This window comes from Oncorhynchus mykiss, chromosome 10 (genome assembly GCF_057628025.1).
Source record: "Oncorhynchus mykiss isolate SJ-2025 chromosome 10, ASM5762802v1, whole genome shotgun sequence".
Taxonomy (NCBI): domain Eukaryota; kingdom Metazoa; phylum Chordata; class Actinopteri; order Salmoniformes; family Salmonidae; genus Oncorhynchus; species Oncorhynchus mykiss.
In genome coordinates this window covers 1122210-1145516 of record NC_143031.1, presented here as the reverse complement: position 1 = coordinate 1145516, position 23307 = coordinate 1122210, and the positions used below count along the sequence as shown (strand labels likewise).

Here is a 23307-nt window from a genome sequence, read left to right as displayed (position 1 = left end):
TTATACAATATATACCACATCATATATACCTTATACAATATATACCACATCATATATACCTTATACAATATATACCACATCATATATACCTCATACCTCATCATATATATCTTATACCACATCATATATGCCTTATACAACATATACCACATCATAAAAACATTATACAACATCATATATACCTTACACAATATATACCACATCATATATACCTTATACAATATATACCACATCATATATACATTATACCACATCATATAAACCTCATACAATATATACCACATCATATATACATTATACCACATCATATATACCTCATACCACATCATATATATCTTATACCACATCATATAAACCTTATACAATATATACCACATCATATATACATTATACCACATCATATATACCTTACACAATATATACCACATCATATATACCTCATACCACATCATATATACCTTATACCACATCATATATATCTTATACCACATAATATATACCTTATACAATATATACCACATCATATATATCTTATACCACATCATATATACATTATACAATATATACCACATCATATATACCTTATACAATATATACCACATCATATATACCTCATACCTCATCATATATATCTTATACCACATCATATATGCCTTATACAATATATACCACATCATATATACATTATACCACATCATATATACCTTACACAATATATACCACATAATATATACCTTACACAATATATACCACATCATATATACCTTATACAATATATACCACATCATATATACATTATACCACATCATATATACCTTACACAATATATACCACATCATATATACCTCATACCACATCATATATATCTTATACCACATCATATATACCTTATACAATATATACCACATCATATATACATTATGCCACATCATATATACCTTACACAATATATACCACATCATATATACCTTATACCACATCATATATATCTTATACCACATAATATATACCTTATACAATATATACCACATCATATATACCGTATACAATATATACCACATCATATATGCCTTTTACAATTAATACCACATCAGTTATACCTTATACCACATCATATATACCTTATACAATATATACCACATCATATATACCTTATACCACATCATATATATCTTATACCACATCATATATACCTTATACAATATATACCACATCATATATACATTATGCCACATCATATATACCTTACACAATATATACCACATCATATATACCTCATACCACATCATATATATCTTATACCACATCATATATACCTTATACAATATATACCACATCATATATACATTATGCCACATCATATATACCTTACACAATATATACCACATCATATATACCTTATACCACATCATATATATCTTATACCACATAATATATACCTTATACAATATATACCACATCATATATACCGTATACAATATATACCACATCATATATGCCTTTTACAATTAATACCACATCAGTTATACCTTATACCACATCATATATACCTTATACAATATATACCACATCATATATATCTTATACCACATCATATATGCCTTATACAATATATACCACATCATATATACATTATACTATATATACCACATCATATATACCTTATACAATATATACCACATCATATATACCTTATACAATATATACCACATCATATATACCTTACATAATATGTACCACATAATATATACCTTATACAATATATACCACATCATATATACCTTATACAATATATACCACATCATATATACCTTATACAATATATACCACATCATATATACCTTACACAATATATACCACATGATATATACCTTATACAATATATACCACATCATATATATATTATACTATATAAACAACATCATATATACCTTATACCACATCATATATACCTTATACAATATATACCACATCATATATACCTCATACCACATCATATATACCTTATACCACATCATATAATCTTATACCACATCATATATACCTTATACAATATATACCACATAATATATACCTTATACCACATCATATATATCTTATACCACATCATATATACCTTATACAATATATACCACATCATATATACCGTATACAATATATACCACATCATATATGCCTTTTACAATTAATACCACATCAGTTATACCTTATACCACATCATATATACCTTATACAATATATACCACATCATATATATCTTATACCACATCATATATGCCTTATACAATATATACCACATCATATATACATTATACTATATATACCACATCATATATACCTTATACAATATATACCACATCATATATACCTTATACAATATATACCACATCATATATACCTTACATAATATGTACCACATAATATATACCTTATACAATATATACCACATCATATATACCTTATACAATATATACCACATCATATATACCTTATACAATATATACCACATCATATATACCTTACACAATATATACCACATGATATATACCTTATACAATATATACCACATCATATATATATTATACTATATAAACAACATCATATATACCTTATACCACATCATATATACCTTATACAATATATACCACATCATATATACCTCATACCACATCATATATACCTTATACCACATCATATAAATCTTATACCACATCATATATACCTTATACAATATATACCACATAATATATACCTTATACCACATCATATATATCTTATACAACATCATATATACCTTATACAATATATACCACATAATATATACCTTATACCACATCATATATATCTTATACCACATCATATATGCCTTATACAATATATACCACATCATATATACCTTATACAATATATACCACATCATATATACCTTATACAATATATACCACATCATATATTTATTATACTATATATACCACATCATATATACCTTATACAATATATACCACATAATATATACCTTGTACAATATATACCACATCATATATACCTTATACAATATATACCACATCATATATACCTTATACAATATATACCACATCATATATACCTTATACCACATCATATATATCTTATACCACATCATATATGCCTTATACAATATATACCACATAATATATACCTTGTACAATATATACCACATCATATATACCTTATACAATATATACCACATAATATATACCTTATACCACATCATATATACCTTATACAATATATACCACATCATATATACCTTATACAATATATACCACATCATATATACCTTATACAATATATACCACATCATATATACCTTATACAATATATACCACATCATATATACCTTATACCACATCATATATACCTTATACAATATATACCACATCATATATACCTTATACAATATATACCACATCATATATACCTTATACAATATATACCACATCATATATACCTTATACAATATATACCACATCATATATACCTTATACCACATAATATATACCTTGTACAATATATACCACATCATATATACCTTATACAATATATACCACATAATATATACCTTATACCACATCATATATACCTTATACAATATATACCACATCATATATACCTTATACAATATATACCACATCATATATACCTTATACAATATATACCACATCATATATACCTCATACCTCATCATATATATCTTATACCACATCATATATGCCTTATACAACATATACCACATCATAAAAACATTATACAACATCATATATACCTTACACAATATATACCACATCATATATACCTTATACAATATATACCACATCATATATACATTATACCACATCATATAAACCTTATACAATATATACCACATCATATATACATTATACCACATCATATATACCTCATACCACATCATATATATCTTATACCACATCATATAAACCTTATACAATATATACCACATCATATATACATTATACCACATCATATATACCTTACACAATATATACCACATCATATATACCTCATACCACATCATATATACCTTATACCACATCATATATATCTTATACCACATAATATATACCTTATACAATATATACCACATCATATATATCTTATACCACATCATATATACATTATACAATATATACCACATCATATATACCTTATACAATATATACCACATCATATATACCTCATACCTCATCATATATATCTTATACCACATCATATATGCCTTATACAATATATACCACATCATATATACATTATACCACATCATATATACCTTACACAATATATACCACATAATATATACCTTACACAATATATACCACATCATATATACCTTATACAATATATACCACATCATATATACATTATACCACATCATATATACCTTACACAATATATACCACATCATATATACCTCATACCACATCATATATATCTTATACCACATCATATATACCTTATACAATATATACCACATCATATATACATTATGCCACATCATATATACCTTACACAATATATACCACATCATATATACCTTATACCACATCATATATATCTTATACCACATAATATATACCTTATACAATATATACCACATCATATATACCGTATACAATATATACCACATCATATATGCCTTTTACAATTAATACCACATCAGTTATACCTTATACCACATCATATATACCTTATACAATATATACCACATCATATATACCTTATACCACATCATATATATCTTATACCACATCATATATGCCTTATACAATATATACCACATCATATATACATTATACTATATATACCACATCATATATACCTTATACAATATATACCACATCATATATACCTTATACAATATATACCACATCATATATACCTTACATAATATGTACCACATAATATATACCTTATACAATATATACCACATCATATATACCTTATACAATATATACCACATCATATATACCTTATACAATATATACCACATCATATATACCTTACACAATATATACCACATGATATATACCTTATACAATATATACCACATCATATATATATTATACTATATAAACAACATCATATATACCTTATACCACATCATATATACCTTATACAATATATACCACATCATATATACCTCATACCACATCATATATACCTTATACCACATCATATAAATCTTATACCACATCATATATACCTTATACAATATATACCACATCATATATACATCATAAAACATCATATATACCTTACACAATATATACCACATCATATATACCTTATACAATATATACCACATCATATATGCCTTTTACAATTAATACCACATCATTTATACCTTATACCACATCATATATACATTATACAATATATACCACATCATATATACCTTATACCACATCATATATACCTTATACCACATCATATATACCTTATACCACATCATATATACCTTATACAATATATACCACATCATATATGCCTTATACCACATCATATATATCTTATTCCACATCATATATACCTTATGCAATATATACCACATAATATATACCTTATACCACATCATATATACATTATACAATATATACCACATAATATATACCTTACATCATATATACCACATCATATATACCTTATACAATATATACCACATCATATATACCTTATACAATATATACCACATCATATATACCTTATTCCACATCATATATACCTTATACAATATATACCACATCATATATACCTTATACCACATAATATATATCTTATACCACATCATATATACCTTATACAATATATACCACATCACATATACCTTATACAATATATACCACATCATATATACCTTATACAATATATACCACATCATATATTTATTATACTATATATACCACATCATATATACCTTATACCACATCATATATACCTTATACAATATATACCACATCATATATACCTTATACCACATCATATAAATCTTATACCACATCATATATACCTTATACAATATATACCACATCATATATACCTTATACCACATCATATATACCTTATACAATATATACCACATCATATATACCTTATACCACATCAAATATATCTTATACCACATCATATATACCTTATACAATATATGCCACATCATATATACATTATACCACATCATATACCTTATACAATATATACCACATCATTTATACCTTATACCACATCATATATACCTTACACAATATATACCACATCATATATACCTTATACAATATATACCACATCATATATGCCTTTTACAATTAATACCACATCATTTATACCTTATACCACATCATATATACATTATACAATATATACCACATCATATATACCTCATACCACATCATATATACCTTACACAATATATACCACATAATATATACCTTACATCATATATACCACATCATATATATCTTATACCACATCATATATACCTTATACAATATATACCACATAATATATACCTTACATCATATATACCACATCATATATACCTTATACAATATATACCACATCATATATACCTTACATCATATATACCACATCATATATACCTTATACAATATATACCACGTCATATATACCTTTCACCTTAATATATTTATTTATTGTTTATTTAACCTTTATTTTACCAGGTAGGCAAGTTGAGAACAAGTTCTCATTTACAATTGCGACCTGGCCAAGATAAAGCAAAGCAGTTCGACACAAACAACAACACAGAGTTACACATGGAGTAAAACAAACATACAGTCAATAATACAGTAGAAACAAGTCTATATACGATATGAGCAAATGCGGTGAGTTAAGGAGGTAAAGGCAAATAAAGGCCATGGTGGCAAAGTAAATACAATATAGCAAGTAAAACACTGGAATGGTAGATTTGCAGTGGAAGAATGTGCAAAGTAGAAATAAAAATAATGGGGTGCAAAGGAGCAAAATATATAAATAAATAAAATAAATACAGTAGGGAAAGAGGTAGTTGTTTGGGCTAAATTATAGGTGGGCTATGTACAGGTGTAGTATATCTGTGATATATACTTTATACCATATCATATATACCTTATAATATATACCTTATACCATATCATATATACCTTATACCATATAAGATATACCTTATACCATATCATATCTACCTTATACTATATCATATATACCTTATGATATATACCTTATACCATGTCATATATTTTTTATTTTTACCTTTATTTAATTAACTAGGCAAGACAGTTAAGAACAAATACCTATTTTCAATGACGGCTTAGGAACAGTGGGTTAACTGCCTTGTTCAGGGGCAGAACGACAGGTTTTTACCTTGTCAGCTCGGGGATTCAGTCTTGCAACCTTTCGGTTACTAGTCCAACTCTAACCACTCTTACACTCTAACCACTAGGCTACCTACCTCCTCTACTCTCTAACCACTAGGTTACCTACCTCCTCTACTCTCTAACCACTAGGTTACCTACCTCCTCTACTCTCTAACCACTAGGTTACCTACCTCCTCTACTCTCTAACCACTAGGTTACCTACCTCCTCTACTCTCTAACCACTAGGCTACCTACCTCCTCTACTCTCTAACCACTAGGTTACCTACCTCCTTCTAACCACTAGGCTACCTACCTCCTCTACTCTCTAACCACTAGGTTACCTACCTCCTCTACTCTCTAACCATTAGGTTACCTACCTCCTCTACTCTCTAACCACTAGGTTACCTGCCTCCTCTACTCTCTAACCACTAGGTTACCTACCTCCTCTACTCTCTAACCACTAGGCTACCTACCTCCTCTACTCTCTAACCACTAGGTTACCTACCTCCTGTACACTCTAACCACTAGGCTACCTGCCTCCTCTACTCTCTAACCACTAGGCTACCTACCTCCTCTACTCTCTAACCACTAGGCTACCTACCTCCTCTACTCTCTAACCACTAGGTTACCTACCTCCTCTACTCTCTAACCACTAGGCTACCTACCTCCTCTACTCTCTAACCACTAGGCTACCTACCTCCTCTACTCTCTAACCACTAGGCTACCTACCTCCTCTACTCTCTAACCACTAGGTTACCTACCTCCTCTACTCTCTAACCATTAGGTTACCTACCTCCTCTACTCTCTAACCACTAGTTTACCTACCTCCTCTACTCTCTAACTACTAGGTTACCTACCTCCTCTACTCTCTAACCACTAGGCTACCTACCTCCTCTACTCTCTAACCACTAGGTTACCTACCTCCTCTACTCTCTAACCATTCAGTTACCTACCTCCTCTACTCTCTAACCACTAGGCTACCTACCTCCTCTACTCTCTAACCACTAGGCTACCTACCTCCTCTACTCTCTAACCACTAGGTTACCTACCTCCTCTACTCTCTAACCATTCGGTTACCTACCTCCTCTACTCTCTAACCACTAGGCTACCTGCCGCCCATCATATATAGTGTAGCAGCCTCAAGGGTGTGGGGTTTCCAAGTCACCAAGTTCAGTAACAAAACATGCACCAGTAGCACAAATTGAATGCAAACGGGGAGTTTATGAGGGATTTTTGTACACTGGGGAAGAACGTGGAATTCACCAAATACTTCACAGTCCACAATCCGTTCTCCAGGTGTAATCCTAAAACTCGGGTCCTCAGTCAATCCGAGGTGTAATCCGACAGCCCAGGTCACAATGGGTAATCTCACTGATATGGTTCTCTCTTCTCCCACTCTTCATAAAGCAACTTTTTCTCTTCTTACTCTGCCTCTTTGTGCAGGCAGCTTCCTCCTTTATCTCCAAGCAATCCCTGGCTTAATGACTCACAGCCTCACCTCGTTGGGGCAGGAAGTCCATATAAGGCTTGGGGGTGGAGCCAGCGAGCTGTATCTCCCCTCAATAACCACTCCCTTCACCTCTCCCTGCCGTCTGCCACAATGATTCATATGATATTGTACTTTATACCATATCATGCCTTATATTATATCATATATACCTTATACCGTATATAACTTATACCATATCATGCCTTATATTATATAATTTGATCTTATACCATATATAACTTATACCATATCATGCCTTATACAATATCATACACCATATATACTTTACACCATATCATATTCAGCTTATCTCCAGACCTAAACCCTATTGAGCATCTGTGGGGCATCCTCAAACGGAAGGTGGAGGAGTGCAAGGTCTCTAACATCCACCAGCTCCATGATGTCGTCATGGAGGAGTGGAAGAGGACTATATGTATATACATTATATCTGTCACACCTTGATCTGTTTCAACTGTCTTTATGTTTATCTCCACACCCCTCCAGGTGTCGCCCATCTTCCCAATTATATCCAGTGTATTTATACCTGTGTTCTCTGCTTGTCTGTTGCCAGCTGGTTGGCAGCTGAGAGTGCCTGGAACCCAGAAGTGTTGTTCGACATGTTCCTGCACGGAGTATCGGATGGAAGTTAAGGACGAGTTTGCAGCCCGAGAACCTCTGATGCTCATCACCCAAGGATTCCACCTCGCTTCCGAGGCATCACAGAAGTTTCCGACGGCTCCGTTGCCGAGAGAACCCGAGGTCCCCCGAGAATCTCCGAAGGCTGCCTATTCACCTCTTCCCGAGCCAATGCAACTAGGCAGAGCTAGTCTGTCTCCAGCTGAATGGCTATACAGGATTCACACTAAGAGTTGCCTGTATTGCAGGACTACTGGTCATTTTGTCCACTTAAAGACCAGGCTCACCAGTAGGAGCGAGTATTCTGGTGGGCAATACAGAGAACTATTCCCTTACTCACACCCCTTTTCATGACATTTTGCTGTGGGGAAACAAGTTGAAATCTCCCCGGATACTCTTTGACAATGAGGCCAATGAGAGCTTTATGGACGTTACCCTGGCGTCCGAGCTTGACGTCACCTCTCAGCCCCTCTCCATTTCCATGGACGTTAGAGTGCTGGACGGGCGCTCTATAGGCCGGGTCACCCACAACACCACCACCATCAATCTACAGGTGTCAGGGAACCACAGCGAGACGATTCAAATACCTGCTCATTAAGTCTCCTCAGGTTCCCGTGGTATTGGGATTCTCTTGGCTCCAGCAACACAATCCCCTTATTGACTGGTTTGCTGGTGCCATCATTGGTTTGGAGCCCGTTCTGCCACGACTGAACTCTCTGTCAGGTCCAGAGACGAAGACTATGGAGACCTACATTGAGGACTCCTTAGCTGCAGGGTTCATCTGTCCTTCTGCCTCCCCTGTTCTTCTTTGTATAGAAGGACAAAACCCTGCACCTGTGCATCGACTACCGGGGTCTCAATGACATCATGTGAAGAACCGCTACCCGCTACCATTCATCTCCTCTGCCTTCGAATCGATTCAGGGGGCCAATGTGTTCTCCTAGCTGGACATACTGAACGCCTACCACCTGATGGGGATGATGGGGATACGGGAAGGGGACAAGTGGAAGATTGCCTTCAACATGGCCAGCGGTCACTACGAGTATCTGGTCATGCCATTTTTGGCTTACCAACGCCCCTGCTGTGTTCCAGGCTCTGGTTAAGGATGTTCTCCACTACACGTTGAACCGGTTTGTCTTCGTCTACCTTGACAACATCCTCGTCTTCTCCCGCTCCGCCCAAGAGCACGCTCTCCACGTCCCACAGGTTCTTCAACGCCTCCTGAATTACATCGTTCCACCATCCCCTTCCTCGGTTACATCATCGCTGCAGGCAGTGTACAGATGGATCCCAGGAAGGTGAGAGCGGTGGTGGATTGGCCCCAGCCTACATCCAGGGTGCAGCTGCAAAGTTTTCTGGGATTCACCAACTTTCATCCCTTCTTTATCCGGGGTTACAGCACACTGGCTTCTCCCCTATCTGCACTCACCTCTCCCAAGGTTTCACCACAGCTCCCATCTTGGTTCATCCTGACCCGACCTGCCAGTTCGTGGTGGATGCTGATACTTCGGATGTTGGAGTGGGGGCTGTCCTGTCCCAGCTTTCTGCCCTGGACCTCAAGTTACATCCCTGCGTCTTCTTCTCCCATCGCCTCAACGCCACGGAGAGGAACTATGATGTGGGGAATCGTGAGCTTCTCGCAGTGAAGATGGCGTTGGAGGAGTGGAGGCACTTACGGGGGTGGAACATCTGTTCATTGTGTGGACCACAAGAACCTGGAATATCTCAGCACCGCCAAGCGTTTCAATTCCAGGCAAGCTCGATGGGCCTTGCTTTTCACCGGTTTCAGCTTCTCTCTCTCATACCGACCGGGATCCTAGAATGTCAAGCCGAATGTGCTGTCGCGCCGCCATAGCCCCACGGCTACAACACCGAAACCCAAGACCATCCTTCCCACCTCGTGCCTGGCGACGGCACTCATATAGGGGATAAGGAAGCAGGACAGTGAGTGGTAGCATTCCCAGCCAAACCCAAGGGGGGCTGTTACAGCAGACGACCACACTGGGCTGTTACAGCAGACGACCACACTGGGCTGTTACAGCAGATGACCACACTGGGCTGTTACAGCAGACGACCACACTGGGCTGTTACAGCAGACGACCACACTGGGCTGTTACAGCAGACGACCACACTGGGCTGTTACAGCAGACGACCACACTGGGCTGTTACAGCAGACGACCACACTGGGCTGTTACAGCAGACGACCACACTGGGCTGTTACAGCAGATGACCACACTGGGCTGTTACAGCAGATGACCACACTGGGCTGTTACAGCAGACGACCACACTGGGCTGTTACAGCAGACGACTACACTGGGCTGTTACAGCAGATGACCACACTGGGCTGTTACAGCAAATGACCACACTGGGCTGTTACAGCAGATGACCACACTGGGCTGTTACAGCAGACGACCACACTGGGCTGTTACAGCAGATGACCACACTGGGCTGTTACAGCAGATGACCACACTGGGCTGTTACAGCAGACGACCACACTGGGCTGTTACAGCAGACGACTACACTGGGCTGTTACAGCAGATGACCACACTGGGCTGTTACAGCAAATGACCACACTGGGCTGTTACAGCAGATGACCACACTGGGCTGTTACAGCAGATGACCACACTGGGCTGTTACAGCAAATGACCACACCGGGTTCCACTCCTATTATGTAAGACAAGAAGACGCAGCTTCAGTGGGCACGCCATCACCAACACTGGACAATTGAGAAGTGGAAAAACATCGGCAGGTCCTCCAAAATCCCCATTCCTTTTGTGATGGCAGAGTCAGGATTTGGCGTAAGCAGCATGAGTCCATTGACCCATCCTACCTGGTGTCAACGGTACAGGCTGGTAGTGTATTGGTGTGAGGAATGTTTTCCTGGCACACGTTAGGTCCCTTGATACCGATTGAGCAACATTTGAAAGCCACACCTTGTAGAATCCATTCCCCAAATAATTCAGGCTGTTCTGGTGGCTAAGGGGAGTCTGACCCGATACTAGATGGGTGTACCTAATGAACTGGCCACTGAGTGTTTATATCTTATACCATATCATATTCATCCAGATGGAAAAGTCAGGTTTAAAACAGATTTAATACAGAAGAATTATCACAAAATAAATAAACAAAGAAAAATCATTGGAATCTTTAAAAAAAAATTGATTGTGAAACATAAAAAAAAGGGTTTAGTAGTTAATAATCATCATCATCATTACATATCAAGCCTATGATATGACACACCGTGTTTAATTAAAAAAACTAGACAATGAGAACATTTAAGATATTTCCTTAATTTCTTGAAGTCCATTATCAGTTCAGATTGAAGAGATTGATCCTCACAAAAAAATATAGAGAAACCTAAAGCAGAAGACCTGATGAGATATTCAGGATAATGCCTTACAGGGGATAGAGTTCAGAGGTTACATGAGGTGTTGCATTTCTCTGTGTGCTCCAGATGGATCCCAACATTGTAACTATAAATCCCTAATCATCAATGATTTACCATAAATCAATACAAGTATCAGTACTGCTACCTTTATGTCTGTCAATAATGGTATACTATCATTTCCAACAACACATAAATATAAATATCTATCTCTATGTAAAATAACAGACAGCAGCATAGAAGTGGCATGACAGAACAGAATAGAAGAGACCTGTGGCCGTTCCACATACAAACCCTCAACTCCATTGGTGCTACGTCCCAATTGGCACCCTATTCTCTACATAGTGTACTGCTTTAAGTAGTTATATATGAAAACTGCTTTAAGTGGTTATGCAGGAAAACTACTTGAAGTAGTTATATATGAAAACTGATTTAAGTAGTTATATAGGAAAACTGCTTTAGGTGGTTATTCAGGAAAAGGGCTGCCATTTGGGACATACAATATTAACTTTGAGAAAAATGTAGTAACATTATTTTAGGAGCAGAGCTGAATGCATAATTTCAGACCTAATCATAGTTCTCACATATTTAACCATATCTTTATACAACCTAATCATAGCTCTCAACCCACTTTGGGCTCGGGGGCAGTATTTTGAGTCAGTCGGTTAACCTCTCTTGGGTAGGGGCCAGTATTTTGAGTCAGTCGGTTAACCTCTCTTGGGTAGGGGGCAGTATTTTGAGTCAGTCGGTTAACCTCTCTTGGGTAGGGGGCAGTATTTTGACGTCCAGATGAAAAGCGTGCCCAAAGTAAACTGCCTGTTACTCAGGCCCAAAAGGATATGCATGTAATTGGTATATGTGGATAGAAAACCCTCTAAAGTTTCTGAAACTGTTAGAATTATGTCTGTGAGTATAACAGAACTGATATGACAGGAGAAACCCCGAGGACAACCCCCAAAAAATAACATTTGGCCTACCATTGGCTGTCACTTTTATTATAAGGCAAAAACCTCCCAGATTGCAGTTCCTAGGGCTTCCACTAGATGTCAACAGTCTTTATAAAAAGTTTCAGGCTGGTTTTAGGAAAAATTAGTTAGAAGTTTTTCTAAGTGGCTCCCATTTTGGCTGTAGTGTTTCCATGCGCTTGGAGGAAAGCGAGTTCTTTGTTATTTATCTCCGGTAATGAACATACTATTCTTCGTCTTAAATTTGATTGTTTATTTACGTATTAGGGTACCGGAGGTTTGATTATAAACGTTGTTTGACTTGTTTGGATAAGCTTATTGGTAACGTTTGGATTCATCTTGTCTGCATTTTGAAGGAGGGAAACCAGTGGATTATTGACTGAAGCGCGCCAGCTAAACAGGTGTTTTTATGGATATAAAGGACTTTATCAAACAAAAGGACCATTTGTGATGTAACTGGGACCTTTTGGAGTGCCAACAGAAGAAGATCTTCAAAGGTAAGGCATTTATTATATCGCTATTTCTGACTTTTGTGTCGCACCTGCCTGATTTAAAAATGTTTTTCATGGTTTTGTATGCGGGGCGCTGTCCTCATATAATTGCATGGTGTGCTTTTTGTCGTAAAGCCTTTTTGAAATCTGACACGTCGGCTGGATTAACAAGAAGTTAAGCTTTATTTTGATGTATTACACTTGTATTTTCATGAATGTTAAATATTAATATTTCTGTAGTTTGAATTTGGCGCTCTGCAATTTCACCGGATGTTGTTGAGGTGGGTCGCTAGCGGAACGCCTTAGCTAGAAAGGTTCAACCATATCTTTATGAAGCTCAGCTGGTTGATCAGGTGGAAAAAATAATAATTAAGAACCAGAGAATAAATAGTGATGGATGAATGGAGTAGTTGGTCTTCGTGGAGGCTGGTGTTGGATGAGGTGTGTTTGTGTCAGGTAGTTACCAACTCTAGAACATCTCCCACCATGTCTGTCACCACGGTTACCAGCCCTAGAACACTTCCCACCATGTCTGTCACCATGGTTAACAAACCTAGAACACCTCCCCTGTAAGGACAGACGCTGGGAGACGAGAGGCAAGTACAGCGAGTGAACATTTAATGGATAACAGACAGTGTCTGGACAGGGAAAAACATAGTAACAATAATGCTGACACGGTGAACAAACTGAGGAGCAGACAGATATAGAGGGGCAATCAACAAAGTAATGGAGTCCAGGTGAGTCCAATATTGCGCAAATGGACGCAATGATGGTGACAGGTGTGCGTAATGGTGGGTCGCCTGGCGCTAGAGACACCCCGATTGTCTGTCACCCTGGTTACCAACCCTAAAACACTTCCAACTGTCTGTCACCATGGTTACCCACTGTAGAACACCATCCACTGTCTATCATCATGGTTACCAACTGTAGAACACCTCCCACCCTGTCTGTCACCATGGTCCTTAAACCTAGAACACCTCCCACTGTCCTTCAACATGGTTACCAACTGTAGAACACCACCCATCCTGTCTGTCACCATGGTTACCAACCCTGAACTCCTCCCAGAGCATCATCTACAAACTCAGTAGTGCATCCATCTTAAGATGGCTAGGTGGGACATCCAGGCATAGGATGTCATTTCAGCACTAGAAAGGGGAGGGGTGGGGGGGTTAGTGAGCACTGTATGTGAAGAGAAGAGGGGAGAAAAGGAGAGAGGAAGGGAGAAGAGAGGAGAACTGAGAGGAGAACTGAGAGGAGAACATGAGAGGTGAACAGAGGAGAACATGAGAGGAGAGGAGAAGAAGAAGTGGGGGGGGCTGATGACCCTTTCCTTTCACAGTCTCTCCCCTCTCTCTTGTTCTTGCTCTTATTCAGTCCTTAGTGTCTGTCCAAGGTAGTATGTTTTCATGACAAGAGGAGAAGTTCTTACATGGGTCTCTTCAAAAGTGTGTGTGTGGGCGTGTGTAGATATCTGTGTGTATGTGTGTGTGTGTGTGTGTGGGCGTGTGTAGATATCTGTGTGTATGTGTGTGTGTGTGTGGGCGTGTGTAGATATCTGTGTGTATGTGTGTGTCCTCTGCAGATTCAACGTAGAGCAACACTCTTCTCCCCTCTTCTCCCTCCCATCTCCTCCCACCTTCCTCCCTCTCTCCCTTTTCTAGACAAAAGCTTCAGGTTTGCTGGACCCGTTGATCTTGAGGTATATCTTGGAGTCCTGGTCTCTGTCCTGTATCTGGCGGTGCAGTGTGCGTCTGAAACACACCAGGTACAGAGGCAGCAGGAAGCCCAGCATACTGACCCCCAACAGGCCTACATTCACCTAGAGCACCATGGGAAATAGAGTTCACTTTAGTTACAATAAGACTTTCGGACAAAAAATCAGTTAACCACCTAACCAATTATCTAAACTTAACCTTGCATAATACCTAGGGTCAGTCGCACCTCTAAAAACTGTCATTAGAAACTTGCTCCCTAGTATACAGAAATTAACCGAGCCCTGGAGAAAGCTTCCAGAATTATTTAACGGCTTTGGCGCTCCACCAAATTGTAAGTCATCCGACTAGCTTAGAAAGAGAGTTCAATGCAATATCAAAAATAGAAAACAAATGATTCTCTTTAGATATGCAAATGATTATCTTTAGATATGCAAATGATTATCTTTAGATATGCAGACTCCTCTTTGAAAATGCATATTTATCCAAAACTCAGTTGTCCGCACAGGACCTCGGATCAATTGAGAGACTCGACTTTTTACATTTTGTATCTCTTGACAAATTCACGAAAATAGTCATAAACTCTAAACCTTCCAGCTGTCTTCTGTACCGTATTCCAACTAAACTACTGAAAGAGCTACTTCCTGTGCTTGGTCCTCCTATATTGACCACACCCTCCTGGATGTGTACCAAACTCACAACCAGAGGATGTGACAGTAATAAAGCATATCCTGAAAAAGCCTCTTGATCCGGTAAAAAAATATATATATTGGCCTATATAAAATCTCTTCTCAATTAAAACAAAAAAAAAGCTGTTGCTCAGCAACTCTCTGACTTCCTGAAGACTGGTTTTAGACACCATCATAGTATTGAGTCTGCACTTGTGAAGGTGGTAAGTCACCTTTTAATGGCATCAGACCACGGCTCTGCATCTGTCCTCGTGCTCATAGACCTTAGTGCTACTTTTGACACCACATTCTTTTGGAGAGATTAGAAACCCTAATTGGTCTACGCGGACAAGTTATTTCCTGGTTTAGATCTTATCTGTCGGAAAGAGATCAGTTCGTCTCTGTGGATGGTTTGTCTCCTTACAAATCAACGTTTTGACGTTCCCCATTCTAGGACCACTATTGTTTGCACTATATATTCTACCTCTTGGTGATGTCATTCGGAAACATGTCAACTTTCATTGCTATGCAGACAACACACAGCTGTACATTTATATGAAACAAGTTGAAGCCCCAAAATTGCCTTCCCTGGAAGCCTGTGTTTCAGACATAATTAAATGTTTTATGTTTAAACTCGGACAAAACAGAGATGCTAGTTCCAGGTCCCAAAAAAACAAAGAGATATGCTGTCAGATAGGGCAATCAATCTTGATGGTTGTACAGTTGTCTCAAATAAAACTGTGAAGGAGCTCGTTTTTACTATGGACACTGATCTCTCTTTTGAGGAACACACTGCAGCCTTTTTCCATATTCATAACATTCAAAAATCTGAAATGTTTCATCAAAAAATTATTGTCGGCTCCCCTCTCTCCACTGGGTTTCTCTGCCTCTTACCCCATTACAGGGGCTGAGTCACTGGATTACTCGCTCTCTCTCATGCCATCCCTAGGAGGGGTGCATCACGACATCCCAGGCTTTTTATCTACCCGACCTGAGTGGATTGAGTTACTGAGTTACAGAGCGAGCAATCCAATGACACCAGCACAGCCAGAAGAGGACTGGCCACCCCTCATAGCCTGGTTCCTCTCCCCCCAGCACAGCCAGAAGAGGACTGGCCACCCCTCAGAGCCTGGTTCCTCTCCACCCAAAACAGCCAGAAGAAGATTGGTCACCCCTCAGAGCCTGGTTCCTCTCCCCCCAGCACAGCCAGAAGAGGACTGGTCACCCCTCAGAGCCTGGTTCCTCTCTAGGTTTCTTCCTAGCTTCCTGCCTCCCTAGGGAGTTTTTCCTAGCCACCGTGCTTCTACATCGGAATTGCTTGCTGTTTGGGGTTTTAGGCTGGGTTTCTGTAGAGCACTTTGTGACAACTGCTGATGTAAAAATGTTTTTATAAAGACATTTGATTGATTGTGTTCTGCGTGTGTGTGTGTGCTGTGTGAGTGCGCTGTGTGTGTGTGTGCTGTGTGAGTGTGCTGTGTGTGTGTGTGCTGTGTGAGTGCGCTGTGTGTGTGTGCTGTGTGCTGTGTGAGTGCGCTGTGTGTGTGTGTGCTGTGTGAGTGCGCTGTGTGTGTGTGTGCCGTGTGAGTGCGCTGTGTGTGTGTGTGCTGTGTGAGTGCGCTGTGTGTGTGTGTGTGCTGTGTGAGTGCGCTGTGTGTGTGTGTGCTGTGTGTGTGCTGAGTGTGTGCTGTGTGAGTGCGCTGTGTGTGTGCTGTGTGAGTACGCTGTGTGTGTGTGCTGTGTGATTGCGCTGTGTGTGTGCCGTGTGTGTGTGCTGTGTGTGTATCCTCACCCAGAGTGGGTCTCCCTTCAGAGGGCCCATCATGGCCATGAAGAGCGGCTGCTGGAACAGAGCAAACAGAGCAGACACCAGAGACTGCATCCCCGTCAGACTGCCAAACTGAGACGACGGGTACCTAGAGAGGGAATATAATCCATTTACAGTTTTCATGTTGATACCATCTCTCTCTCACTCACTCACTCACTCACTCACTCACTCACTCACTCACTCACTCACTCACTCACTCACTCACACACCCTCCCAGGGTGATGCCAGTACTCACACAGCAGCGTAGAGACCTCCGGTTGCAGAGTGGATGAACCCTCTCACAACAGTATGGAGGACAAATGACAGGATCTGAGGAGAGGAGGAACACATCAGATGACAATCACCAGCTCTGCAGGAGGGCCTGGGGCAAGGGACCTAAAACATGTTGTTGTAGCCCTGAATATGATTCATACTGTTGTTTTATTCCTGAATGTGATTCATACTGTTGTTTTATCCCTGAATATGATTCATAATGTTGTTGTAGCCCTGAATATGATTCATACTGTTGTTTTATTCCTGAATATGATTCATACTGTTGTTTTATCCCTGAATATGATTCATAATGTTGTTGTAGCCCTGAATATGATTCATACTGTTGTTTTATCCCTGAATGTGATTCATAATGTTGTTGTTGTACCCCTGAATATGATTCATAATGTTGTTTTATCCCTGAATGTGATTCATAATGTTGTTGTTGTAGCCCTGAATGTGATTCATAATGCTGTTGTTGTAGCCCTGAATGTGATTCATAATGTTGTTGTTGTAGCCCTGAATGTGATTCATAATGTTGTTGTAGCCCTGAATATGATTCATACTGTTGTTTTATCCCTGAATATGATTCATAATGCTGTTGTTGTAGCCCTGAATGTGATTCATAATGTTGTTGTTGTAGCCCTGAATGTGATTCATAATGTTGTTTTATCCCTGAATATGATTCATACTGTTGTTTTATCCCTGAATGTGATTCATAATGTTGTTGTAGCCCTGAATATGATTCATAATGCTGTTGTAGCCCTGAATGTGATTCATAATGTTGTTGTTTTATCCCTGAATGTGATTCATAATGTTGTTGTTGTAGCCCTGAATATGATTCATACTGTTGTTTTATCCCTGAATGTGATTCATAATGTTGTTGTTTTATCCCTGAATGTGATTCATAATGTTGTTGTAGCCCTGAATATGATTCATAATGTTGTTTTATCCCTGAATGTGATTCATAATGTTGTTGTTGTAGCCCTGAATGTGATTCATAATGCTGTTGTTGTAGCCCTGAATGTGATTCATAATGTTGTTGTTGTAGCCCTGAATGTGATTCATAATGTTGTTGTAGCCCTGAATGTGATTCATAATGTTGTTGTACCCCTGAATATGATTCATAATGTCGTTGTAGCCCTGAATATGATTCATAATGTTGTTTTATCCCTGAATGTGATTCATAATGTTGTTGTAGCCCTGAATATGATTCATAATGTTGTTGTAGCCCTGAATGTGATTCATAATGCTGTTGTAGCCCTGAATGTGATTCATAATGTTGTTGTAGCCCTGAATATGATTCATAATGCTGTTGTTTTAGCCCTGAATATGATTCATAATGCTGTTGTTTTAGCCCTGAATGTGATTCATACTGTTGTTTTATCCCTGAATGTGATTCATAATGTTGTTGTTGTAGCCCTGAATATGATTCATAATGTTATTGTTGTAGCCCTGAATGTGATTCATAATGTTATTGTTGTAGCCATGAATGTGATTCATAATGTTGTTGTAGCCCTGAATATGATTCATAATGTTGTTGTTGTAGCCCTGAATGTGATTCATAATGTTATTGTTGTAGCCATGAATGTGATTCATAATGTTGTTGTAGCCCTGAATATGATTCATAATGCTGTTGTTGTAGCCCTGAATGTGATTCATAATGTTGTTGTTGTAGCCCTGAATGTGATTCATAATGCTGTTGTAGCCCTGAATATGATTCATAATGTTGTTGTTGTAGCCCTGAATGTGATTCATAATGTTATTGTTGTAGCCCTGAATGTGATTCATAATGCTGTTGTAGCCCTGAATATGATTCATAATGTTGTTTTAGCCCTGAATGTGATTCATAATGTTGTTGTAGCCCTGAATATGATTCATAATGCTGTTGTAGCCCGAATGTGATTCATAATGTTGTTGTAGCCCTGAATATGATTCATAATGTTGTTGTAGCCCGAATGTGATTCATAATGTTGTTGTAGCCCTGAATATGATTCATAATGTTGTTGTTGTAGCCCTGAATATGATTCATAATGTTGTTGTAGCCCTGAATATGATTCATAATGTTGTTGTTGTAGCCCTGAATATGATTCATAATGTTGTTGTATCCCTGAATATGATTCATAATGTTGTTGTAGCCCGAATGTGATTCATAATGTTGTTGTAGCCCTGAATATGATTCATAATGTTGTTGTTGTAGCCCTGAATATGATTCATACTGTTGTTTTATCCCTGAATGTGATTCATAATGTTGTTTTATCCCTGAATGTGATTCATAATGTTGTTGTTTTAGCCCTGAATGTGATTCATAATGTTGTTGTTGTAGCCCTGAATGTGATTCATAATGTTATTGTTGTAGCCCTGAATGTGATTCATAATGTTGTTGTAGCCCTGAATGTGATTCATAATGTTGTTGTAGCCCTGAATTTGATTCATAATGCTGTTGTTGTAGCCCTGAATATGATTCATAATGCTGTTGTTGTAGCCCTGAATGTGATTCATAATGTTGTTGTTGTAGCCCTGAATATGATTCATAATGTTGTTGTTGTAGCCCTGAATGTGATTCATAATGTTGTTTTAGCCCTGAATGTGATTCATAATGTTGTTGTAGCCCTGAATATGATTCATAATGCTGTTGTAGCCCTGAATATGATTCATAATGTTGTTGTAGCCCTGAATGTGATTCATAATGTTGTTGTAGCCCTGAATATGATTCATAATGCTGTTGTTTTAGCCCTGAATATGATTCATAATGCTGTTGTTTTAGCCCTGAATGTGATTCATACTGTTGTTTTATCCCTGAATGTGATTCATAATGTTGTTGTTGTAGCCCTGAATATGATTCATAATGTTATTGTTGTAGCCCTGAATGTGATTCATAATGTTATTGTTGTAGCCATGAATGTGATTCATAATGTTGTTGTAGCCCTGAATATGATTCATAATGTTGTTGTTGTAGCCCTGAATGTGATTCATAATGTTATTGTTGTAGCCATGAATGTGATTCATAATGTTGTTGTAGCCCTGAATATGATTCATAATGCTGTTGTTGTAGCCCTGAATGTGATTCATAATGTTGTTGTTGTAGCCCTGAATGTGATTCATAATGCTGTTGTAGCCCTGAATATGATTCATAATGTTGTTGTTGTAGCCCTGAATGTGATTCATAATGTTATTGTTGTAGCCCTGAATGTGATTCATAATGCTGTTGTAGCCCTGAATATGATTCATAATGCTGTTGTAGCCCGAATGTGATTCATAATGTTGTTGTAGCCCTGAATATGATTCATAATGTTGTTGTAGCCCGAATGTGATTCATAATGTTGTTGTAGCCCTGAATATGATTCATAATGTTGTTGTTGTAGCCCTGAATATGATTCATAATGTTGTTGTAGCCCTGAATATGATTCATAATGTTGTTGTTGTAGCCCTGAATATGATTCATAATGTTGTTGTAGCCCTGAATATGATTCATAATGTTGTTGTAGCCCGAATGTGATTCATAATGTTGTTGTAGCCCTGAATATGATTCATAATGTTGTTTTATCCCTGAATGTGATTCATAATGTTGTTTTAGCCCTGAATGTGATTCATAATGTTGTTGTTGTAGCCCTGAATGTGATTCATAATGTTATTGTTGTAGCCCTGAATGTGATTCATAATGTTGTTGTAGCCCTGAATGTGATTCATAATGTTGTTGTAGCCCTGAATTTGATTCATAATGCTGTTGTTGTAGCCCTGAATATGATTCATAATGCTGTTGTTGTAGCCCTGAATGTGATTCATAATGTTGTTGTTGTAGCCCTGAATATGATTCATAATGTTGTTGTTGTAGCCCTGAATGTGATTCATAATGTTGTTTTAGCCCTGAATGTGATTCATAATGTTGTTGTAGCCCTGAATATGATTCATAATGCTGTTGTAGCCCTGAATATGATTCATAATGTTGTTGTAGCCCTGAATGTGATTCATAATGTTGTTGTACCCCTGAATGTGATTCATGTTGTTGTCGTAGCCCTGAATATGATTCATAATGTTGTTGTTGTAGCCCTGAATGTGATTCATAATGTTGTTGTAGCCCTGAATATGATTCATAATGTTGTTGTAGCCCGAATGTGATTCATAATGTTGTTGTAGCCCTGAATATGATTCATAATGTTGTTGTAGCCCTGAATATGATTCATAATGTTGTTGTTGTAGCCCTGAATATGATTCATAATGTTGTTGTTGTAGCCCTGAATGTGATTCATAATGTTGTTGTAGCCCTGAATATGATTCATAATGTTGTTGTAGCCCGAATGTGATTCATAATGTTGTTGTAGCCCTGAATATGATTCATAATGTTGTTGTAGCCCTGAATATGATTCATAATGTTGTTGTAGCCCTGAATATGATTCATAATGCTGTTGTTGTAGCCCTGAATGTGATTCATAATGCTGTTGTTGTAGCCCTGAATGTGATTCATAATGTTGTTGTTTTAGCCA

The 23307-nt window shown here is 37.5% G+C and overlaps 1 protein-coding gene across 2 annotated transcripts in view; it reads right to left on the bottom strand.

The window, feature by feature from the left end:
• Positions 1 to 14965: 14965 nt before the first annotated feature.
• Positions 14966 to 23307, bottom strand: part of LOC110534814 (large neutral amino acids transporter small subunit 4) — a 50530-nt gene continuing 42188 nt past the window's right edge. For both annotated transcript variants that reach the window (XM_036989523.2, XM_036989522.2), the window contains 3 exons: positions 18810 to 18883; positions 18539 to 18662; positions 14966 to 16188 (listed from right to left, as the gene is read on the bottom strand). In XM_036989523.2, coding sequence (XP_036845418.1) covers positions 16027 to 16188; positions 18539 to 18662; positions 18810 to 18883 — 360 coding nt within the window. In that variant the 3' untranslated portion in view covers positions 14966 to 16026. The remainder of the gene's footprint in view (positions 16189 to 18538; positions 18663 to 18809; positions 18884 to 23307) is intronic.